This window comes from Gavialis gangeticus, unplaced genomic scaffold (assembly GCF_001723915.1).
Source record: "Gavialis gangeticus isolate Ggan-Ray unplaced genomic scaffold, GavGan_comp1, whole genome shotgun sequence".
NCBI lineage: Eukaryota > Metazoa > Chordata > Crocodylia > Gavialidae > Gavialis > Gavialis gangeticus.
The window spans coordinates 27,720,764-27,741,394 of record NW_017729026.1 but is presented as its reverse complement, the minus strand read 5'-3'; the positions used below and the strand labels follow the sequence as shown (position 1 = coordinate 27,741,394).

The 20,631-nt window shown below is 39.6% G+C and overlaps 1 protein-coding gene across 1 annotated transcript in view; it reads left to right on the top strand.

The window, feature by feature from the left end:
- The window catches only part of CDC40 (cell division cycle 40), a 104,373-nt gene that overhangs the window by 77,700 nt on the left and 6,042 nt on the right, over nucleotides 1-20,631 (top strand). Inside the window, exons 5-12 of the mRNA XM_019520103.1 lie at nucleotides 866-1,005; nucleotides 2,389-2,485; nucleotides 4,965-5,104; nucleotides 7,125-7,199; nucleotides 7,962-8,007; nucleotides 11,784-11,885; nucleotides 14,570-14,685; nucleotides 14,957-15,090. Of these exons, the coding sequence (XP_019375648.1) occupies nucleotides 866-1,005; nucleotides 2,389-2,485; nucleotides 4,965-5,104; nucleotides 7,125-7,199; nucleotides 7,962-8,007; nucleotides 11,784-11,885; nucleotides 14,570-14,685; nucleotides 14,957-15,090 (850 nt within the window). The remainder of the gene's footprint in view (nucleotides 1-865; nucleotides 1,006-2,388; nucleotides 2,486-4,964; nucleotides 5,105-7,124; nucleotides 7,200-7,961; nucleotides 8,008-11,783; nucleotides 11,886-14,569; nucleotides 14,686-14,956; nucleotides 15,091-20,631) is intronic.

The window sequence follows — 20,631 nt, the reverse complement described above, 5'->3', positions numbered from 1 at the left end:
AAAAAAAAAAAAAAAAGACCTAGCCACATTTCCCAGGTATATTGTTTGGTTTCACTGTTACATTGTCCATAACTCTTCTGTTTTCTATTCAGTCTTGCTCTCCAGTTCAAATGCATTAGATTGCTAGCAGTAAAAGGTTGTTGAAGTTTTAAAAATAGCAGATTATATAATTGTATCAACAGGTTTTGTATGCACTATATATGCTTTAACATCCAGAAGTGAGTCACTCTGATTGCCTGTGGTATTTTTCTTAACATTTTATTGAAACAATGAAGTTCTAAAACTGCAAGCTAAGTTCTAAATGTAAAAAAAATGTAAAAGATAACAATTCATGATAGATTAGTATATGTGTGCAATTTGTCTAAAATGGACAAGACTTTTTATGCCTTCATTGTGAGAAGAGAAAAAATGAATGAGGATTCTCATTCTTTCTGTGGTGATTAATCTTTACGAAAAATCTGCTAGCAGAATAGAGAACTTTATTTTAAGAAAAAATAAGGTTTTTGCACTTTCCCAAACTTCAAAGTGTGTAAAGCATTAAGCAATTAAAAATGCCTGTTTGTGCTGTTCATTTCTGCAGAAAGTAATAGTGATAAACGTGACTCCTACAAAAAATCATGACTCATGCATGAATGTTAAATAATTAACAACAAACCATCTATCATATCTATAATTTGTGTGTGTATGTATTTAGTTTTGGTATGCCAGCTTTTTGGCTTTCATGAGTAGAGCAGCATTGTAATCTAGAGCATCTTTTGCCTGTGGATATTTATTTACATTTCTAAACCCAAAACAGCAGTCTATGTTCTTGAAATTAAAGAAGACACAAATGTCAGCATGTAAAGCGCTACATTTCTCCTTACAGGTTTAACGGTGTTTGAAACGGGACAAAAGAAAACAGAAAAAAGGAAGAAATTCAAAGAGAATGATGCATCTAATATTGATGGCTTCTTGGGTCCGTGGGCAAAATACGTGGATGAAAAAGAAGTGGCCAAACCTTCAGAAGTGTGCATTTTTTTTTTTCTTATATCAGTGCAGGATGGGAATTGTTAGCAATCTATTGATATACTGGGGAGCAATGGCAGCAGTCACTTACAGAAGCAGTCCTGTGTATCCACACAAGCCACTGTTTCTAGCAAGAAGAAACATTGTGGCAATGAGACACTTGAACAAAGTGCTCTAGATTGGAGTATTTGGAAGAAGGCTTTAGGTGACATTTCTAATTTATTTTGTTGGCTTTAGGACAGCTGCTGTAAAAAAGCAAGCAGGAGGGAAGGATGGATAAATACATTAACTTGCAAAAGGGAAAAAATGACAAGTCGCTGACTCTTGAATATTATAGAATGAATGTAAATAACTCTTTAAAAATTCTTTCCAGGGTATATGTTACTAAGCTGTTTTGATGTAGGTTAATATGAACATACAGGAAAACCTAGTTAATTCAAAGTACAAAGGACCAAAAAAAAGCAACTTCAAAATAAACAAGTTTGAAATGACCATGCAGGGTAATTTGCGTATATGCAAATTGCCACAGTATGTACAGATTCGCTTGTGCAAGAAGCCACGCAGATATTAAACAGAACATTAAACAGAAAAACGCTATTGCATAATCATTATTTTAGTTTTTTCGTAAAGTGCATTAAGTTTTAGCATACATGGAAGTACTTTGAGTACTTATGTTTATACAAAGTGAAAGCTACGTAAGATGTTATTTGAGAGCCAAAAGGCTTGTAATTTATTATAATGTGGTTCATGGGACTTGACCCCAGTAGAGTCAATGTCACATCAAGCCATGATGACCCCACAGCCCAGCACTGGTCAGTAAGTAAGTATACTCCAGTTACTTGCCCTCTTTCCTCTCCTCCCCCTACCCCCCAAGGATCCACCTGCTAATTAGCTCCCTATTCATCACTGGAACCAGGTGTTCTTGTCCCAAGTCCTGGGACCCTCCAAGAATGTATATGAAGATGAGGCATGGGGCCCCCTTGTCCAGCTCCACCTTATGGAGAGCAAGGCCACCCTAATCGCATGTGACAGCTCAAGGAGCAGGGGGGCAATGGAGCCTTTCATCTCCACAGATGTTTGGTGAGGGTTACTGGACATTTAGGCTTATAAACAAAAAGGACTCATCAGAAATGACAAAAAAGGCAGTTTTCAGCTGTGGGAGTGAAGTGGAAGTTGAAATGTAGTTGATGTAGTGGTTCACCATGACTTGGAAAAACTCTCCAATATCAAACTAATGAGGTTTTACTGTATTTCTAACCACCTTTTGAACAAGCATATGAATTCTCTTAATTTAAATAGTGATGCAGTTCAGGATTTTGTCATGAAATTCACTGGGGGGTAATTGCTGGGTAAAAAAGTCAAGACAATACCTTGTTTTTCTAGGAAGAACAGAAGGAGTTGGATGAAATAACAGCAAAGAGACAGAAGAAGGGTAAACAGGAAGATGATAAGCCTGGAGAAGAAAAGACTATATTACACGGTAATGCCATTTTTATAATCTTCTTTCATTTTCCTTATTCTGCTCTCAAACATTTGCTATGCTTATTCATAGAATAATAGAAGATTAAGATTGTAAAGGACCACAGGAGGTCATCTAGTCCAACCCCCTGCTCAAAGCAGAACCTCCCCAACTAGATCATCCTAGCCAAAGTTTTGTCTAGCCAGGTCTTAGAAACCTCCAAGGATATAGATTCCACAGCTTCCCTGGGTAACCTGTTCCCATGCTTTACTACCCTCCCCATAAGAGAGTTTTTCCTAATACCTAACTTAAACTTCCCATGCTGCAACTTGAGGCCTCTGCATCTTGTTCTGTTATCTGGACACGTCCAGATGAGTGCAGATGTGCTGTATGTGGCACCTTGGACCCGTCTGCAGCACCACACGCAGCATATGCAGGCGTTCCCCCACATTGCTACTTGGCAGCACAGGGGTGAGATGACCCTGGGATCTCCTGGGGTCAGAAAAACTCATGACAAAAAAAAGCAGGACAGCACATGGCAGCAGTGCACATCACCCAAAACAGGAGCCCGGCCAGCTGAAGCCACGCTCCAACTGCCAGCCAAGATTCCTGCTGCAGGATTACTGTGGCTGCAGCTCCTAAAGGCCCCCAGGAGCCCAGGTAAGGCTGCTGGGGCCAGCACAGTTGCTGGCCCCAGCCTCCCCTACCCCACTCAGGGTAACCTGCCACATACCAGAGCGCACATGACATGGGCATTCCCTGGGGACTAGGAGCAGCAGCACAAGGTGGGCCACTGCTACTTGTCCCCAGGGAAACGTACATCACCACTCATCTGGACACATGCACTTAGAACAGTCTAGCTCTATCTTCTTTGCAACCACCCTTCAGGTAGTTGAAGGTTGCTATTAAATTCCCCCCTCAGTCTTCTCTTCTCCAGACTAGACTAGAGTCTGGGCAGAAACTAAAACCCTAAAAATGTCCTTTTGTATAGTAGTGAATACCAGTTTGAGGCCAACTGTTAAAGCTTTTGAAGCTGGTATATGAACAGGTGGCATTTCTACCTTACTTCTTGCAGGCATTAATCCAAATTTTTCCCCTCTGGAGATTTCTTTTACTGTTACCTTAATACCTTTCAATTAAGCATGCTCACAATGTGTGATTATGATTATGACTGCTCCTTCCAAGACCTCATTAGATTAGCCCTGCTCATAAGGATGTGTGACATAGTGTCAGCCATGCTGTTGCCTTGCCTTGCTGAGTGTCCAATTTAGAAATGTAAAAGGAATTGGAATTAGACTGTCCCTAAGGTAGAGAAATAAGGAGCAGAAGCTAATGAGGTTTTGGAGGGAGCAGTCATAATCATGCTCAACTGAAATACTGTATTCAGTGCAGAAGCCTATCAACTGTGGGTCTCCCCTCATTGGCATTAATTCCCTCATGCAGGCAAAAATGTAGTTGGAATCTTTTTCTTCTCTTCAGATAAAAGAGATATCGTTTTTATTAATAGCTTGTGCTGTATTAGGTACCTGGTTCAGCAGAAAATAGTGTTGAACTGCTTGTTATATACTTTTATGTGGAATTATATTGGAGAAAACAAGTGTGTGACTAGCAAGTCATCATAATCCCTTTTGCAGAGATGTGCATCATTTATTTCAAACGTGAAAAATTATTCTTGGGCAGAAAATTCACTTGAAGTTTTAAGGCTGAATAGATCTAAACCTTCAGCCAAAAAGGCCTTAAGGGTTCACTTTTACTTCTCTCAAACACAAACAAGCTGCAAATTCCAAGTTAACATTCAATTTTAGGAGATTACCTAAAACATTCAATAGCCTGCATGTCCATAATTAAGGTCACTTGGATAGCCTTCCTTCTGCCATGGGAATTTCCAGAAATGGAGAGATTCACTTACCCAGCCACTGCTTTGGTTAATACATTATTACCTACTGTTGGAGCTCTGTTCTACTTTGAAATGTCTAAGGACATTTGGAACATGACACTTCCTTGGCAGAATTTGGTCTCTTTCTGGCTTGTTAAGCAGTGTTTTGATACACTCTTCCTGTCATAGGGCTGGTCAGAAATTATAAATTACCATGTGTTTCATCTCTTATTGAAGACACTAGAGTTGCATAAGTGGCAAGACCCAGATTTCAACTCCTGTTGACATCACTGGAAATGCTGCTATTGCCTCAACTCCAGAGATGCGGATTGAGATCCGGGAACCTCATTTATCCTGCAAAACCTTTATTATTCTTGATAGGGAATAATTCAGGAAAAAAAGTTGATGATCAGACTTTAAAAGTTTGCAGGACAAAGTATTTGGAAAAACTTTAGCTGTACACTAAACATACTTGGTATCAAATGATGGGGACAATACTCCAAGGAATACTTCTTTAGGTCATTTCAAAGAATACTCTTAATGCTTGTGATAGTTAGTTGTTTGTGTGAAATCTTTGAATGTGTAAGCTGGCTGAATGTTTGAGTACTTTGCTTTTGCTTTTAGTCAAAGAAATGTATGACTACCAGGGAAGATCATATCTTCATGTTCCTCAAGATGTTGGAGTTAACCTCCGTTCTACAGTACCACCTGAGAAATGCTATCTTCCAAAGAAACAAATCCATGTATGGTCTGGACATACAAAGGTAGGGAATACTGGTTGGTTGCAAATAAGATGATTTTCTATATAAAGCTCTTACATGCATTGTGGAGGTTATTCTTATCAATATCTCTGTTGGATACTTTCCTCTTTTCTGAAACTGAGTCTGAAAAATTGGGTGCACCATGAATTCTAGGGCATCTGAAATTTAGTGAAATATAGTACCTCATATAGTATAATACCCTCTTATCTTATCTCTGCCCACTATCCTAGTAGAGTTTAAAATGTTGGTACCCTGAATAACTTACCTTCCAGACAGAGGACAAAGAAGGGTAAGGGGCAGGAGAAGGAGTAAAAGCAGGGAAATGGAGAATGTTGACAGGCTCTGGCAGGGTTGAGATGGGAAAAAGACTGCTGAGGAGGAAAGGGGCACAGAGGTGCTATTTTGGAGAGAGATGCATAGAGAGCCACTGACATGGGAAACTGTTGCTGGAGTGTATTTAGAAGACCCTTGTCTGTGGGTATTACAGAAAGAAGACAGGGTAGATTTGCACCTTATAAACTAACCAAAGTAGATAAATATAGCACAAGATTTCATGAGCTGAAGCTCACTTCATCAGATGGATGAATGGTCGTGCTATTCATTTGTAAGTTTAGTTGCATACGAGGACAAAGCAGGAGAATGTAATGGAAACAAGCAGTTTTCTCACTGGGGATAATGTTCTTTGTGGCTTGTAATTGTCCTTATGAAGGATTTTGGTATACAGAGATGTAACATCTCTGGTAGCTAATAGGGTGTTATCTGGAGGCTTGTCAGTGGAGATCAGTTTCCCTAAAAAATTGTTGTGTCCTCAAATACCTGACAGCTCCAGTGGCATATGGGCACAGGATAGTCCACATAGTCAGAAACTCCCTTCATGATGGAGCCAATGCCAGAGACGACGGGATGGTCTGGGTTGCCAGGTTTGTGTATCTTGGGTAATAAGTAAAAGTTGCCTGGCCTGGGCTCCTGGGAGGTAAAAGCAGTAATCATCTCCTGTGTTTCCCAAGGTAGATCCTGTCAGTTTCTTCTGGTCTTGTGCCTTGAAATAAAAGTAGTGGGGGAGGCACATGGGGAGCTTGTGGTGGAAAGTGGGGTGCAAAGAGTCCCTTGTATATACATTTAATAAAACTCTCTGGGATTTTTATTATGTTAAGTTGAGGGAGGGGGCAATTTTATCAAAAATGCTTGTTCATTGAACCTGACACTTGGCAGAAACGTATCAGTCTTTGTCATTGAAATAGTAACCTGGAAGGTTTCTCAAGTGAGTTGGAAGGAAAGAGTTTTACCCCAAAGTAGCCAATAGCCTGTTAAGGCAATCACCAAGAAATTGTGAAACAACAAAATTGTGAAATTGGGAATCCTAATTTAGAGAGAGAAATCAAATATGCTTGCTTAAAACATGGGCCTTCAATCTACACGTCTGTGTTTTGTTACTAGAGTGTAGCAAGCTTCACTTTGCTGCTCATTGTGACTGCTCACCTGAGTAAAGTTTCACATTTCCATTAGTGTTTTCAGGGCCAGGGTCGTTGCCGTTGTCATCTCTCACGAGGTCAGAGATAGAAGTACTAAAACTTAGAGAGGCCTCAATATTGGTCACACTGCTGTTGTATAAAAGCCATTGCAATCACAATTGTGAAGGATTGGGTATATTACAAAGAGGTATGACTGACAGAAGGCAGAGCTTCTACTGTGATAATCTTTTGTCAAAGCTATCATTAAAAAACCACAAGTAGTATTTCTTTCCCAATAATTGCCATAGTAACAGGGGTTTTGGGTTTTGAAAGAGGAGTATGCACACAGCTGTTGCAATGAATCGGGGTTGCCCCTGGCTGATTCATCAATAGCAGTTGTTCAAACTGCATTGCTTTGCTGAAAGGCAAGTGTGATGGAAAAGTTCTGTATAGTTCAGATTTTAGTGGTGTGTAAGGGGTTGCCCTAAACACTTTAGAAAAGAGGGAGTAGAATTAGGAATTCAAAAACATTCAAGTTTAACTTAATTTTTTAATTGTAACCTTCTTTACAGGGTGTTAGTGCAGTCAGGTTATTTCCACTCTCTGGCCATATGTTGCTGTCTTGCTCCATGGACTGTAAAATTAAGGTGAGTTGGTTCTAAACATCTCTCCATACATACGCTGAATTCACAGCATTTTAATTGAGCTGAACTTCTGTTAGAAATGGTTCACACATCTTCTGTTTTAAGTTTGCATCAGGCTAAGATATAGCCTCTCTGAAACAGGATTATCAAATTCCACCGGCTGTCTTGAGTGGTGCAGGGCTGATCCACAGGCCAAATTGAGACCCACTGGCTGGATGATAGGGGTCCATTGGCCAGATATCTCTTTGACACCCCTACTCTTGAATAATCCCTCCCCAAAAATGGTTGGATTGACTCTGTTCAACAAGTCAAGTTAACCCTTACAGACAGCTTTTACTAGAAGACATTCTTTTGCAAAGCTAAGTTTTACAACTGACTGAAACGTTGGCAGGAATGAAGGGTTTTGGTGTAAATTTCCTGCTTTGAGTCTATGAAACTGGAAAAATGTATGAATTTTCATTTTGCCGTTGTCTTTTGTTTTGTATGTACTCATACAATAATACTTAATTGTGTTTTTTTTAATGGCCAAATGAGAATTTTAGAGCTGGCTGTTTAAAGTTCAATGACCATATTTTGCTTTCTGTTGAATTGTTTGGAAAACTTCTGTCTTGAAATTCAGAATTACAATAATCTACCAAAGGTTGATTGTCATTAGTCAGATTAGTTTAAGGTGTTTCACATGCTTATAGCTGGTTTTGTACCACATTCTTCTTAAATGTTTTACCATTTTAACATCCTCTTCATTTTCTTTTTTCCCATCCCAAGCTATGGGAAGTATATGGTGAACGAAGATGCCTGCGAACATTCATTGGTAACTTTTTCATTTCTTTTCTTTTTTTGCTGAAGTCTTTGTATATTAAAATAGCTTCCTTATCACTTTGGTGCATGGGTCAGAGTCATAAAGTATATGTAAGCATCTGAGAGAAACATCAGCTTTTCAATATAATGTTGGCAATGACAGTTGCAGAGGCTGCATTTGTGCATGAGTCTCACTGTTTTTAATCGGTGTGACTTAGTGTTTTTAGACTATTCAAGAAAAGTATACGTAAATCACGTATGGGTTATTAACCAGAACGGAATCAAATGCAGCTCTTGCTTTTTTCTACTTTGTTACCTATTGCTCCCTTCAGGCCCCCTCTACATGTGCAGGTAAATGCACATGTGGCATGGCTGGAAACACGATTGTGGGATTACACATTAGATCCTACTGTGCCGTATTGCTTGTGAAGGGGGAGCCCAATCCTGGGCTTCCCTTGCACCAGCAAAAAAACAAGCCCCTCCCTTTAACTGAGGGGCTTCCAGCCACAAAGACATCCCATGCATGCCCATGGCTGGGAGATCATCACTGTGAAACAATTCCCCCTATCCCAGAAGTTCGTGAAACCCCCAAGGCAGGAGGATTGCCACTGGGGTTTTCCACATCTCCATTCTCCACCCTCATCCCCATCCCAGGAGTTATACACATCCATGGGGCTAGGAGATTGTAGCTGTGCCCTGTGGCTCCTGGAACGCGACTGGGTCCCAGCATTAGGAAGAATATCATGGAGACATAGTGTCTGCAGCTGTGGGGCTCTGGGTCCTGGCAGCTGTGGAGTGCTGCCAGGACCCAGAATTCACAGCAGCTGGTGCTGAGAGTGCCTATCAGCTGTGGGACTCACAGCCCCAGCTGGGCAATGTGCACCCCTGCTAACAGGTCCCCCAGCCACAGGGGAGATGCTGCTAATGTAAATTAAACCACGTGCAAATTAAAGCTTGATAGCAACCAGCTATAAAGTTAGTACACATTTTCAAGTTCTAACTTTATGGCTCGTTGGAGCTTTTTATTGTGTAATAAGTACTTTGCCCATGTAGCTGGTCTCAAGGTAATTGTAGAATTAACTGGTTATTTGCACCTGTAACATGTAAAGGGGGGGGCCTCATCATCCCATCTTAAAGTAGATGTTACCTGTATCGGAGGAGAATCTCACTTTTTCTGTGATGCACCCAGCACACTTTTATATGATAACATTCTCTGTGTCATAATTTTAAATAAAATTCTTCTGGGCTAGACAAGAACTAGATTTCTAATGCAAAAGCAGCAGAAAAATTTCCATGAACCCTTTAAGACCCACTTTTAAATATGAAAAATAAAAAGTCCAATATTTTTCTTTTTAACAGAGCCCTTTTAGTGAGTACAGTTATGAACAGCTTAGCAGTGTTGGCTACAGTATATAAGCACTGGTTTTACTTTTTGAAGTAGAAACGCTTGTAAAACATCATTCAAATAAATGTACATCAGAGAGCAGCATTAAGTGCCTTTTACCTAATATCTTTGTTACATGAAGCGCCAATAGAGTCACAAAGTAGATGCCTCCCAAAAGGATCTCTGAACTATAATTTCAGAACATTCCTGCTATGGAAATCTGGCTATATTTATTTATTTTTAAATCAAGTTAGTAACTCCAAATGAAGAGTCTCTATGAGTCTGGTACAGTGGCAAAACAGGATTATTCAGAGGGCTCTTGAGGGTGTTGCCTTTGAGTAGAACATCCTGACATTTTTCTGGCAGACTTGTGAAGAATCGTCTCATCTAAGTATTTCCCGTATGTACAAAGATAGGTACCTAATATATATTGTAGCCACCACTGAATTCTAGCATATTCCAAGGTTGCATCTTGTGTTTTGAATTCCCCTATGGCAGTGATTCTCAACCAAGGTGCCTTGAGATCCTTTCAAGTGGTGATCAGTGTTAGCACTGTTGGGTGTGTAAACATGATTCACAAGATAAAACCAGAAATTTCAAATAGAAGTTCATAGTTTTAAAAACTTTCTGACCTGCTGTGGTCTTTCTGAGGTCTTCTCAACAAAAGAGTTCCTCTATTATATAGTCGAAAAATGAGTCAAAACTAAGAGTTAGCTTTTTCCAAGGGGTGCTTGTAGTCTTGAGAGGTCTGCCTTGAGTACAAAAAGGTTCAGAACCACTACCAAGTGGAACTGAATTTATGATGCAGATACCTTGTTCCGGGCAGACCATGACCACTCCATTCAATTAATGGGTGAATTTTATTGATACACAGTGACAGCAGACAAGAATAATGCAAACAGTTTAATATCTACCCAGTCCCAGGGCTCACAGAGTCAAGGTACATCTGGCCAGTATGTGAGCTTTATTTTGAGGTTCTCTCTTCAACATCAGATGTCAGCAGCCTGGAGATCAAAGTCTGAAGCCCCATCCTCCACCCAGTGAGGGGGTGGAGGTGAGATGGGCTGGCGATATGTCCTCTATCCATGGTGTCCTCAGGTTCCCTTCTTAGGAACCCTTTGCTGCTCCAAAATTCCTCCTTTTATATTCTTTCTTTTTTTCTGATGACTCTTCATCTTTGGGCATCATTGATTGGTCTACTCGTGGTCATCATACTGTCCATGTTCTGTCCTGTTAGCGTATTCTTTTGTTTCGCAAACCCATCACGTGCACTCATCCTAATTTGGGCTTTCCTGGTCTTCTAATTTGGTCTGTTCCCCAAAACTGAAATCCCAAGGGCTCGACAGCTGGTCACTGTGACCTGGGCAAACCTGTGACCTGTCCTTTATTTCATGTTATGAAACACTGTGGTACATGTCTTCAATTTTCCAGCCTGTGTGTCTGCTTGATGCCTGCCTGTATCAGACACAGTGGGCCTTGAAGGAGACTGTCACAGACAGGCTTTTAGAAATCAATTGACCTTTGCCATTGCCCTGGACCATTATTCTATTCTCATTTACCTATAAGCCAGTTCCCTAAAGCAAACCTCTAAATACCATTTTTTTAGTCATCACTACCATGGTGTTTAATGGTTGGCTCTTCCTTACTTTTTTATCTTTTAGAAACTGATGTTGGGAACTTGTACAGCATTGTGGCTGCAACAAGCCATAGGTAGATTTTTAAAGTGCTTCTTGCCAATTTTAATGAATATGCAGTGCCTATTATTTTAGTATATTTGAGAGATCAACATTATGTTTTAAGCTGAATTTTAAGTGCAGTGTTTTGGAGGTCATATTCTAAATTGAATGTTAACAATTATCTCTTTATTTTCTATTATGTTGCAGGCTCTTGTCACATACTCATGCTATCTGAATTGTTGGATTAATTAGTTTTGAGCATTCAGTATAACACCTAATGTCAGTACAAAGTAACTTCCAGCTTAGCTGTGTTTGCAGTAGACTTTAGTAAATCCCCCACTGTTGCATGACCTCCACTAGTGGGAGCTGATGGTTTACCACTGTGTTGTCTATACTTGTTCAGTTCAGGTTTACATGACACAGTAATAAAAAAAAAAAAAAAAAAAAAAAAAAAAAAAAAAAAAAGATTACAGCTGTATAAGCTTTCTCTACACGTGCATTACAGCTACAGGGTAAGCTGTGGTAGTACAGCAGTCAGACTTTCTGGCATACATTGACCCCTCTTATTCCACCACTGGCAGGGTGTTTTTTCTTAGAAGAGGTCTAGTAGGCCGCCTTTTGACAGGTCACTTGTTCGGTTTGTCACCTATCTACATTCTAGCTGTGGTAACATTTGTCAGAACCATAATTCCTAGCTTTTTTTCTTACCCAGCCCTTTTTATCTCATAGGACACAGTAAAGCTGTTCGAGACATCTGCTTTAACAATGCTGGGACTCAGTTTCTTAGTGCAGCATATGACCGTTATATTAAACTCTGGGACACTGAAACAGGTAGGCTTCAATTCATAAGCATTTTAGTTTGGTAATCTTTGTAGCAGCCATGAATACAATGTACTGCTGTTTTAAATAGCCAAATGACTTTCTTTTATTTGTAATGTGCTTGTACAATTTGAAAGCTGCTGCTGTTGAGTACAGGGAGAGCAATTTTCTCTCTCTTTCTGAATTTTTTCTTGCTTGTAATGCACTTAATTTTATTTTGGCATTTTTGTGAAATTAAAAACCTATGATAGCAAGGTTTGGCAGACTATGAAAACTAACACTGTGCTAGAAATTGGCCTGGAAAGTGTAATACTGGGACCATTTTTTCCCCAATTAGATTTGGCTAAATTTCGCTCATAGAAATTAACAAATTATATAAACTATATTTTTGGAAGGTGTATTTTGGTCCCTTCCAAGATGATTCTTCCAGATTTAAAAAAAAATGTCAATGATCTGGAAGAACAGTAACTATCAACTGAATTTATTTTGCGAGATTAGTATCTTTTTTTCATTTCAGAGGATTTCTGGAAATAAGTATTCACCTAATGCTGAGTATCATGCAGCTAAAAAAAATAATGCGCTCTTTAAAATCTTATTAGATACTGAGAAGCATTGTTCTTAATGCTTTTCTGATGTTCCAAGGATACCAGTGGTACTTAGTAAATATTAAATACTTAAGCTGAAGACTGCTTTACTTTCATGTGGTGTTGCAAATAAGAACCATATTTTTATGTGATGAACCTGAGTTGAGTTGTGTAAGTAGCTACTCTTCTGTCATTTCGCACTGACTGTAGGTACCATTTTATCAGTAGATGTATCTAAGGTCTTTTTCACCTAGAATAAAAGCAGCTTATCAGTAGGTTCAAAATAATCAGAGTAGGGGGACTCCAGAGAAGAGGAAGCTGTGTAAAACTGTCAGTGCCATCGTAGTGTTTTGAGTTTTTAGAACTATTTGAAATAGCTGAACCCCACAGGTAGTGGACGGTGGTTGTTGGTGCTCCTTGTTAAATGTGGTTTCAGTATTTTTGAAGTGTGGCTCTCCCCTTTAAAACTAAACTTGTTACAGTAGCATTGTGAGGGTTCCAGGTTTGTTTGTAATTGTCAGTATGTGTCAAACTTGCTGTTTACAAGAGAGAAAAGTTTGAATCCTGTAAATTAAATGTGGTCTTTGAGAGACGTACTGTAATTTCTTCTACTGCTGTACCATCACTGGTAGTAAATGCAGAAGGCCAAATTATGGCCTCCTGCCTAAAACGCATACAAGACCAAAGCCAGCCACCCTTGAAATAACTTAGAAGGCTTCACCATCTCCTGCTTCTTGGCTCACAAGGCTATAACTTAGATCTGGGAGGAGGAAGAGAAGTTTCCTTTATCTTCTGATGGCTGTAGTGGTGAAATACCATTTAATGCAGATAAGATGCACATGGTTTACTATCATTCTATCCATTTGGTCACCTAACTGCTCAGTGCAAGTCAAAATTACTCTTGTTTCTACTAGTGCTTCAGTTACTTTCCCTAGATATGCCTTCACCTTGCTGTTCTATATAGGTTTTTATACCATGCTGGTTATGGCAGTCTCTGAACACCTTCTAATAGTGCATTAAGCAGCATGACCAACACCTGTTTATGTGTGATACTATCCAGTCCTACAGGAGAAGACTGCAGGGGAGCACTTAAAGTTTTCTTGTTAAAGTAGATGTACGTGTACAGATTGCTATATACCTGTTAGAAAAGGCAAGGTAAAAAAAAGAAATGTCTGTTCCTAAAGTGGGAAGCGAGGAGTTAATTCCATGATTTGGGGCTTTCTCAGGAGCCAGCCTGGTCTCTTACCCTTCAACTAGAAAATTCTGTTGTGTGAGAGTAACAAATATGTCAACCACAGTCTTGCTCCCAGACCTGTAGTCTGTCTTGTTGCAAGAGAAAATCTCCTTCAAAGTTAAGGAGCTCTGGCTGCTGCCTGAAATGATGGCTGGGTTTTGATGTCCTAAAATTGACATGTGAACTAGAATCAAGTCCAGGGTATGGCCAGTTGGACAGAGAGCCTGTGACAGTGGTAGAAATGGAGGGTAATTTTCAGTGGGGGGGGAGGTAGTCTGCAAAATACTGTTTTTCCTTGAATCCAAGATGAGTGGGGGGTTCCGCATTTAAGAGGGGAGAAAAAAGCCCCTTGTTTTAGATTTGAGTAAGACGTGGTGATAAGAGGCAGTGGCCCCAGCCATGGCCCTGGAGCAGAAGCGGTGAGGTGGTAGGCATGTGCGGGGGGGATAGGCAACAAGCGTTAAGCTGCTTAACCATCCCTCCCTTCCCCCTTGCTGCCTTCCCCGCTGCCTGCCTGCCTGCCAGTGCTTTCCCTGCTGCAGTAGTGTGGGAGACAAATTTAAGATGACTAATTAGATTCTATATATGGAGAATTATAACAAATTTATAAGTTTTTGATGTATAGAATCTAATTATTTGTGGTCATCTGAAGTTCAGGGTTGTCTTGGATTTGAGTAAGTAGGGTAATGCCCAGTTCTCTGTTCCCTGAACAGATTAAAGAGCATGTGCTTTCTGTTTTTCTCTTGATCTAAACTAACAAAAACTTCCCTAAGTGTCAAAGGTGACTTTCATCAGTGGTTGTAATAAGAAACAACCATAAAAAAGAGCTTACAGAACTTATAAACTAACCAAATTTTGAATGACTTGTTTATTCACAGGGCAGTGTATTTCCAGGTTCACAAACAGGAAAGTCCCTTACTGCGTAAAATTCAATCCTGATGAAGATAAACAAAATCTTTTTGTAGCAGGAATGTCTGATAAGAAAATTGTCCAGGTAAACCTCAACGTTATAAAAATGTTCTCTGGGCTCCAGTCCTTACACTTCACCTGAAATGTATTAAAGCAGATCTTTTTTCTTTGAAGCTTAAAATTTTTTTTGCATAACTAGAATATAAAAACTTTAGTTCTGTTTTACATGAGTGTTTCTTCATATTCTGTTGCTGAAATAAATGTTCTTAAAACTACCAAATGCTAGAAATTTTATAGTTATGCTTAGAAATGCAGTAAAACTTAAGTGTCTCTTACTCCAGCTGTTTAATTTACAGTGGGACATTCGTAGTGGGGAGATTGTACAGGAGTATGATCGGCATCTCGGAGCTGTCAATACCATTGTGTTTGTGGATGAGAATAGACGGTTTGTGAGTACTTCTGATGACAAGAGCTTAAGGGTGTGGGAATGGTAAGTTATAAATCTTACAGAGTTTAACTTAAGATTAATTCTGACCAAACTGGAAAAACATTAGCAAAACTTTCTTAATCAAATAGTGTAGTGACTTCTGGATAACCAAAGGAAAACTTAAAATTTAACATTCCACAAATCCATTTATACTGTTAGGTATGATAATTGAAATACTTACTAGAAAGCCATGCCAGAAATGTCTTGCTGATTTTTTGGCTGATGGTTTTCCAATCCATTTTACAGTCATTTAGTAATCATATTCTCCATGCTGATTCTACATATTCTGCAGTCAATAGGCTGATATATTAGTGAGATCTTAAATGTTTTCTTTAGTTAAATGGAATATTACATCCCAAAACCAAGATGTAATACAGTACCTTTATTATAAAAATCCTTTCCAAATGTTGGATGTTTTTAAAACTTTACTTCACTCTTCTTCACTGATTTACAACCCTTGTGTGTTGCAGTACTTGAAGACTTTTCTAAAGCCTGCAACATTTCATTGACTCTGAGAGCAAATCAGAATTCTTAGCATACCCAGGATTTTGTTCATGAGCATCATGTTGCATTTATTCAACATACTGCCTCAAATTTAAATAAAGCACTTTGTTAAAAAAATAACCAACAACACAACCCTTGTTAATATACAGGTTTCACTTGCTTAAGCTGTGCATGAGTTCCTGGAAAACAATGCATAATTTGAATTCGTATAAAGCAGGGGCAGGCAATTATTTCAGGTGGAGGGCCGCTTACTGAGTTTTGGCAAGCCATTGAGGGCCACATGACAGGCAGCCAGATAAATATTAATTTTCTAAATTTTCCAGGGGCCCTGGATTTTCTAAATTTCCCATATGTGCATATCCCTTGTGCTATGGGCAGCACCTGTGGTGCCAGATCTAGTCCACACATCACAGGCAGCACAAGCCCCATAGCAGGACTGGCATATTGTGCACGAGCTGGATCCAGTGCCACAGGTGCTGTTCACAGCACAAGGGGCTGGCACAGGGCATGCACTGCTTGCAGTGCCCCACTGGACAACTTTGCATGCTGGCTGCAGCACAATCTGATCTGGACCTGCCCCAAAACCAGTGCGCAGGGTTGGTTTGGCATAGGCATTGCATATAGCTCGTGCCCTATACTTGCAGTGAGCAGTGCCTGCAGTGCTGGGTCTAGTCCATGCACCAGTGAGACCACTTCCATATTCAGAGTCGGTGTGAGAGCTATAGGCCAGATTGCAGGGCTTCACAGGCTATGAGCTGAATGTGAGCCAGCAAATTTGATCTTGTTGCAAAAAAAGGCCAGAAGCATACTATTACCAAGAGTGTCAAAAGGGAAGTGACTGCTGCTCTATACAGCACTGGCTGAGGTCTCACTTGGAGCATGTCCAGTTTTGGGCCTTATTTCAAGAAGGATGTGGACAGTTTGGAAAGAGTCCAGCACAGAGCAACAAATTATTAATAGCCTGGGAGGCAAGACTTTCGAGGAAAGGTTAAAAGAGCTAGGCTCACTTAGTCTTGGGAAGAGAAGGCAGGGAGGATCTGATAAGTGTTCAGGTACCTGAAGGGTAATTAATATAGGGAGCATGGAGATGGACTTTTCTCTGTAGTAGGAGACAGGACTTGAAGCAATGGCCTCAAGCTTAAGTAAGGGCAACTGAATTTGGAGATTAGGTGGAACTTTCTGATTCTGAGGATAGTTGAGCATTGGTACAACTACCTAGAGAAACTGGATTCTCAATCATCTAAAGTTTTTAAGAGAAGGTTAGATGGACATTTGGCTGGGATAGTTTAGTTTATTCAAGGATGATCCTTCCTTAAGCTGGGGCTTGGCTAGATGTTGTTGTGAGTTCCCTTCCAATCCTACTTTCCAATGATCCTATGTTAGCTTCATCCATAAAGTAGAAGTGGCATTATGGTCTGCATATGTTTTTATGCAAAAAAAAAATGGAAACTATATTTCCCTTTACCAAATTACAGCATTTATGGTCTCTGTCACTTCTTATTTCAAAGGTTCTGTATCAGCACTTAATATAAATGTATAAAGAATTGCTCTTATGCACTATCTTGGCACATGTGCTTTTATTATTTTTACATAAAAAGGAAACAAAAATATAGAAAAGCCTTACCAACAGTTCAACTGTATTAAGACGTCTATTTTATTTCTAGTTTTTCAGAATGTTTTGATAACCAAAGATGATTTGAGAAGGCCTACTTGCTCCTATTTTAAAATCTATTTTGTTTTGCCATTCATGCTAATTGTCTCACTGAATCTATTTAGGCATATACAAGGAAGTCACAAGGTACTTCTGGGGATCAGTGGAAGCCTCACATTTGTGCAAATGTGAATAGTCTTAAATTTTGGATCCTTTTGTTTCTTGAGATTCCAGTTAGTGGTTGAAAATAAATTAGCAGAGCTCATCATTTCCCTTCCCTCCCTCCTCCGTCCCCTTTTCTCTTCCTGAGCAATAAATATCTAATACCCTGTTTTTTAAAGACTGAGGAGTAGCCAATCTTGCTAGGTATAAAAGAGTGCCCTCTCATTCAGATAATTATGAGCTGCACCATGTTCTGTAGTTCAAGTTTTGCTTAGGTCTGATTTATAAAGCAATGTAGAGCTCTCTTCCCAGCCTGATGTTCATGGCTGCAGAGTGGTGGTATGCACCAGAATGTTCCAGGAAATGTGCTAATCTGTGGGTAAACTAATTTAACTTTACTGTAAACATTATTAATTTGGAGCCTGAAATCTGTGAAATTTATGTTCAGCACAGTACCTTTTGGAAGAACTCCCAAAGAATTGAAGAAATTCTGTATGTCAGATTATCCATAACCATGCTATTATTAATAAACTAGCCAATTGTCCATCAAGAATGATGGGGGTGGGGCTGGGATGCAGTACCACCACCTAACGTGCCATCCTGCCACTGTTCTGCCTCTTGCAGGGAGTGGGGCTGAGCTCGGCTCCCCCACCCTCTGTCCAGTCCTCGGCATGGCTTCAGAATCATGGCGGTGCATGCCCATGCTTGGAGCACGCTGATTGGCTGTTTCTGTCAGCCAATCAGAGTATGAATAAAGTGTTACAGACAGACAGACAGACTGACTTAGGCTTTTATAGTATTAGAATCTTTCTAGGGTTTATAATGGGTATTATATGCAACATGGTTAACTGATTACAAATACTGTATTTACATCAGAGGCCTGAAGACTTTCTTAAAAAGAAACACAAAAGCTTTCAAAGTAAATATGACCTGTGCTTTTAAGAGCTAGTAATTAAAAGTACAGTTTAATTGTTTGGAGGTAACAATCTAGAGACATTTTTGTCAAACGCTGACTGCCTGATGTTGTTTACAAGACATTATAATTTGGCCAAGGCTGGGAGTAGGTTGACATGTCAAACATAATCGCTGAGAACAACTTCTCCCCTGAGAATCTAGCCCCATTTCCAAGACATGCTTTGTACAGACTTTATTTTGGTGTTTACCTAACAACAGCGGTGTTCTTCCTCTGTGCAATAGTAATACATCTAATATTTTATGTCTGCTAAACTGCATTTGTTTGAAGGAGCCTTTTTAAGTGGTATATTCTAAAGTTTACCTGCCTGCTTCCTATATTCTGCACCCTTCTGTTGATGATATTAAAGCTGACATGGCCATTTTTATTCTCTGTCCCCTTGTTTTAGAACCATGATTCTCACCCAGGGTGGTGGAGCACCTTGGGTGCCACAAGTTCCTTTCAGGGATGCCATGCAGTACTAACACTCGTAGGTGTGCAGATTCACAGATACCTACAAGAGATTCACAGGATAAACCCAGGGATTTCAAATAGGAATCCAGTGTGTCAAAAGCATTCTGACTTGTGGTTTTTCTGAGTTCTTTGAACTGAAAAAAGTCCCTACTTTTTTTTGTAGTCAAAAATGGATGAAAGCTAAGCACCAGCATTTTCTGAGGGGTGTCTTGAGACTAACAAGTGGTGCCTTGAGTCTAAAAACATTGAGGCTGCTTGCAGATGTTTAAAAAACAAAACAGACACAAAAAAACAACAACAATAAAATTAAACTAAAAAATCCCATGCTTTACTGGAGAAGCAGCATATTAGTTTGACCCAGCTGCACAGCATCTGTATAAATTGTACGTATCAGTGGGACTTTTTTGGCACTTTTATTTAATAGCTGATTCAATCAGCTATTAGATAAAAGTGCCATAAAGCCCCACTAAAGCGTCTGATCTATACAGACATTGGGCAAGCTGGGTCCAACTAACGTGATGCCTCTTCTGGGTATGTGCTGGGCTTGATGCAGAAGCGCAGAGAGTTTAATTTAAAGCACCGCATTTTTTTTAATGTCTGCAAGTAGCCTGAGAGTCACTGTTTTATTGGCTTTTAATTTTCACCTCTCTTCCTTAGGGTGTTCACATTGTTGCTTGGATAAATAATGACGTGGCTTGGGCTGCTGTGCCATCTGTGTGCTGGAGATGCTCAACACTTCAGTTTTATTTCTTTCTAGTAGAAGGTAGGGTACATTTGCACCTTATGGACCCTTATGGACTAACCAAAGGAAGGTGCAAATCTTCCCTGCCTTCTAGTTGACTTCACACTAACACAGCTAACTGCATCTTTTACTTCATTCTGTAGTCAATAGTAAACAAAATACCCCATCACAGTACTTAATGCTGATTTTGCCCACTGCCAGACTTGGGAAGCTCATCCACTCCATAGGTTTTAGGTGGTCTCTCCATACATGGTTTGTCTTTCCACAGCTCCTCAATCTCCAATAAGATTGATGTCTTAACAGTTCTTCTCAGGGAGTGCCCAGATATCTGTCTCACTTAAAAGGACCCTAATGTTTATTTCCAGCTGGCATATAATAAAGACAACTTGGCTGCACAGTTTGGTGGGAAGAGAGAAAAAAAATCCATAGTTTGTCAGTGAAAATTAAAAATCACAACACTCAAACCTTTTCAGCTTATGAAATGTTATTTTTGGTTTGGGTTCTTTTTGAGAAAACTTACAAGGACTTGAATTTTGTGAAATGTAAAGGAAGCGAGAAGAACCATCACGGTTAAAATAGTTTTTAGGTCAGCCAACAAAGGCAGCAGCATCCAGTTTAGTGATCTTTAATAAGTTTATTTTTTTAATTATTGCCTGTTTCACAATTAGATTTGAAACAAATATAAAACGTAAATGTCTCTCTCCTGCCTCACAGTTTAAGGCAGCAGCTCCTGCAGCAGTTCTGGCTATGTCTGGTACATTTTAACATAAAGCAGAGTTGTCTGGAATGCATTCTGATAGATGAGCCTGCATTAATTTGTACAGAGAGAAGACAGCAGAACTCACAGTGCATTTAAATTTGTTCTCTCCTTAGAATTAAATGTAGGGAGGAGATTCTTCATAACAATGAGGGTGGTTTTATGTGTTTGGTTTGGTTTGGTTTTTTGTTTGGTGTTTTGTTGGTTTTTTTGGGGGGGGGGAGTTATAGCTTTATGGTTTTCTGCCAGTGATATTATGGTCTGTGAGGGGTTGTCTAACTGGAGTGTAGGCTTCTGTACTT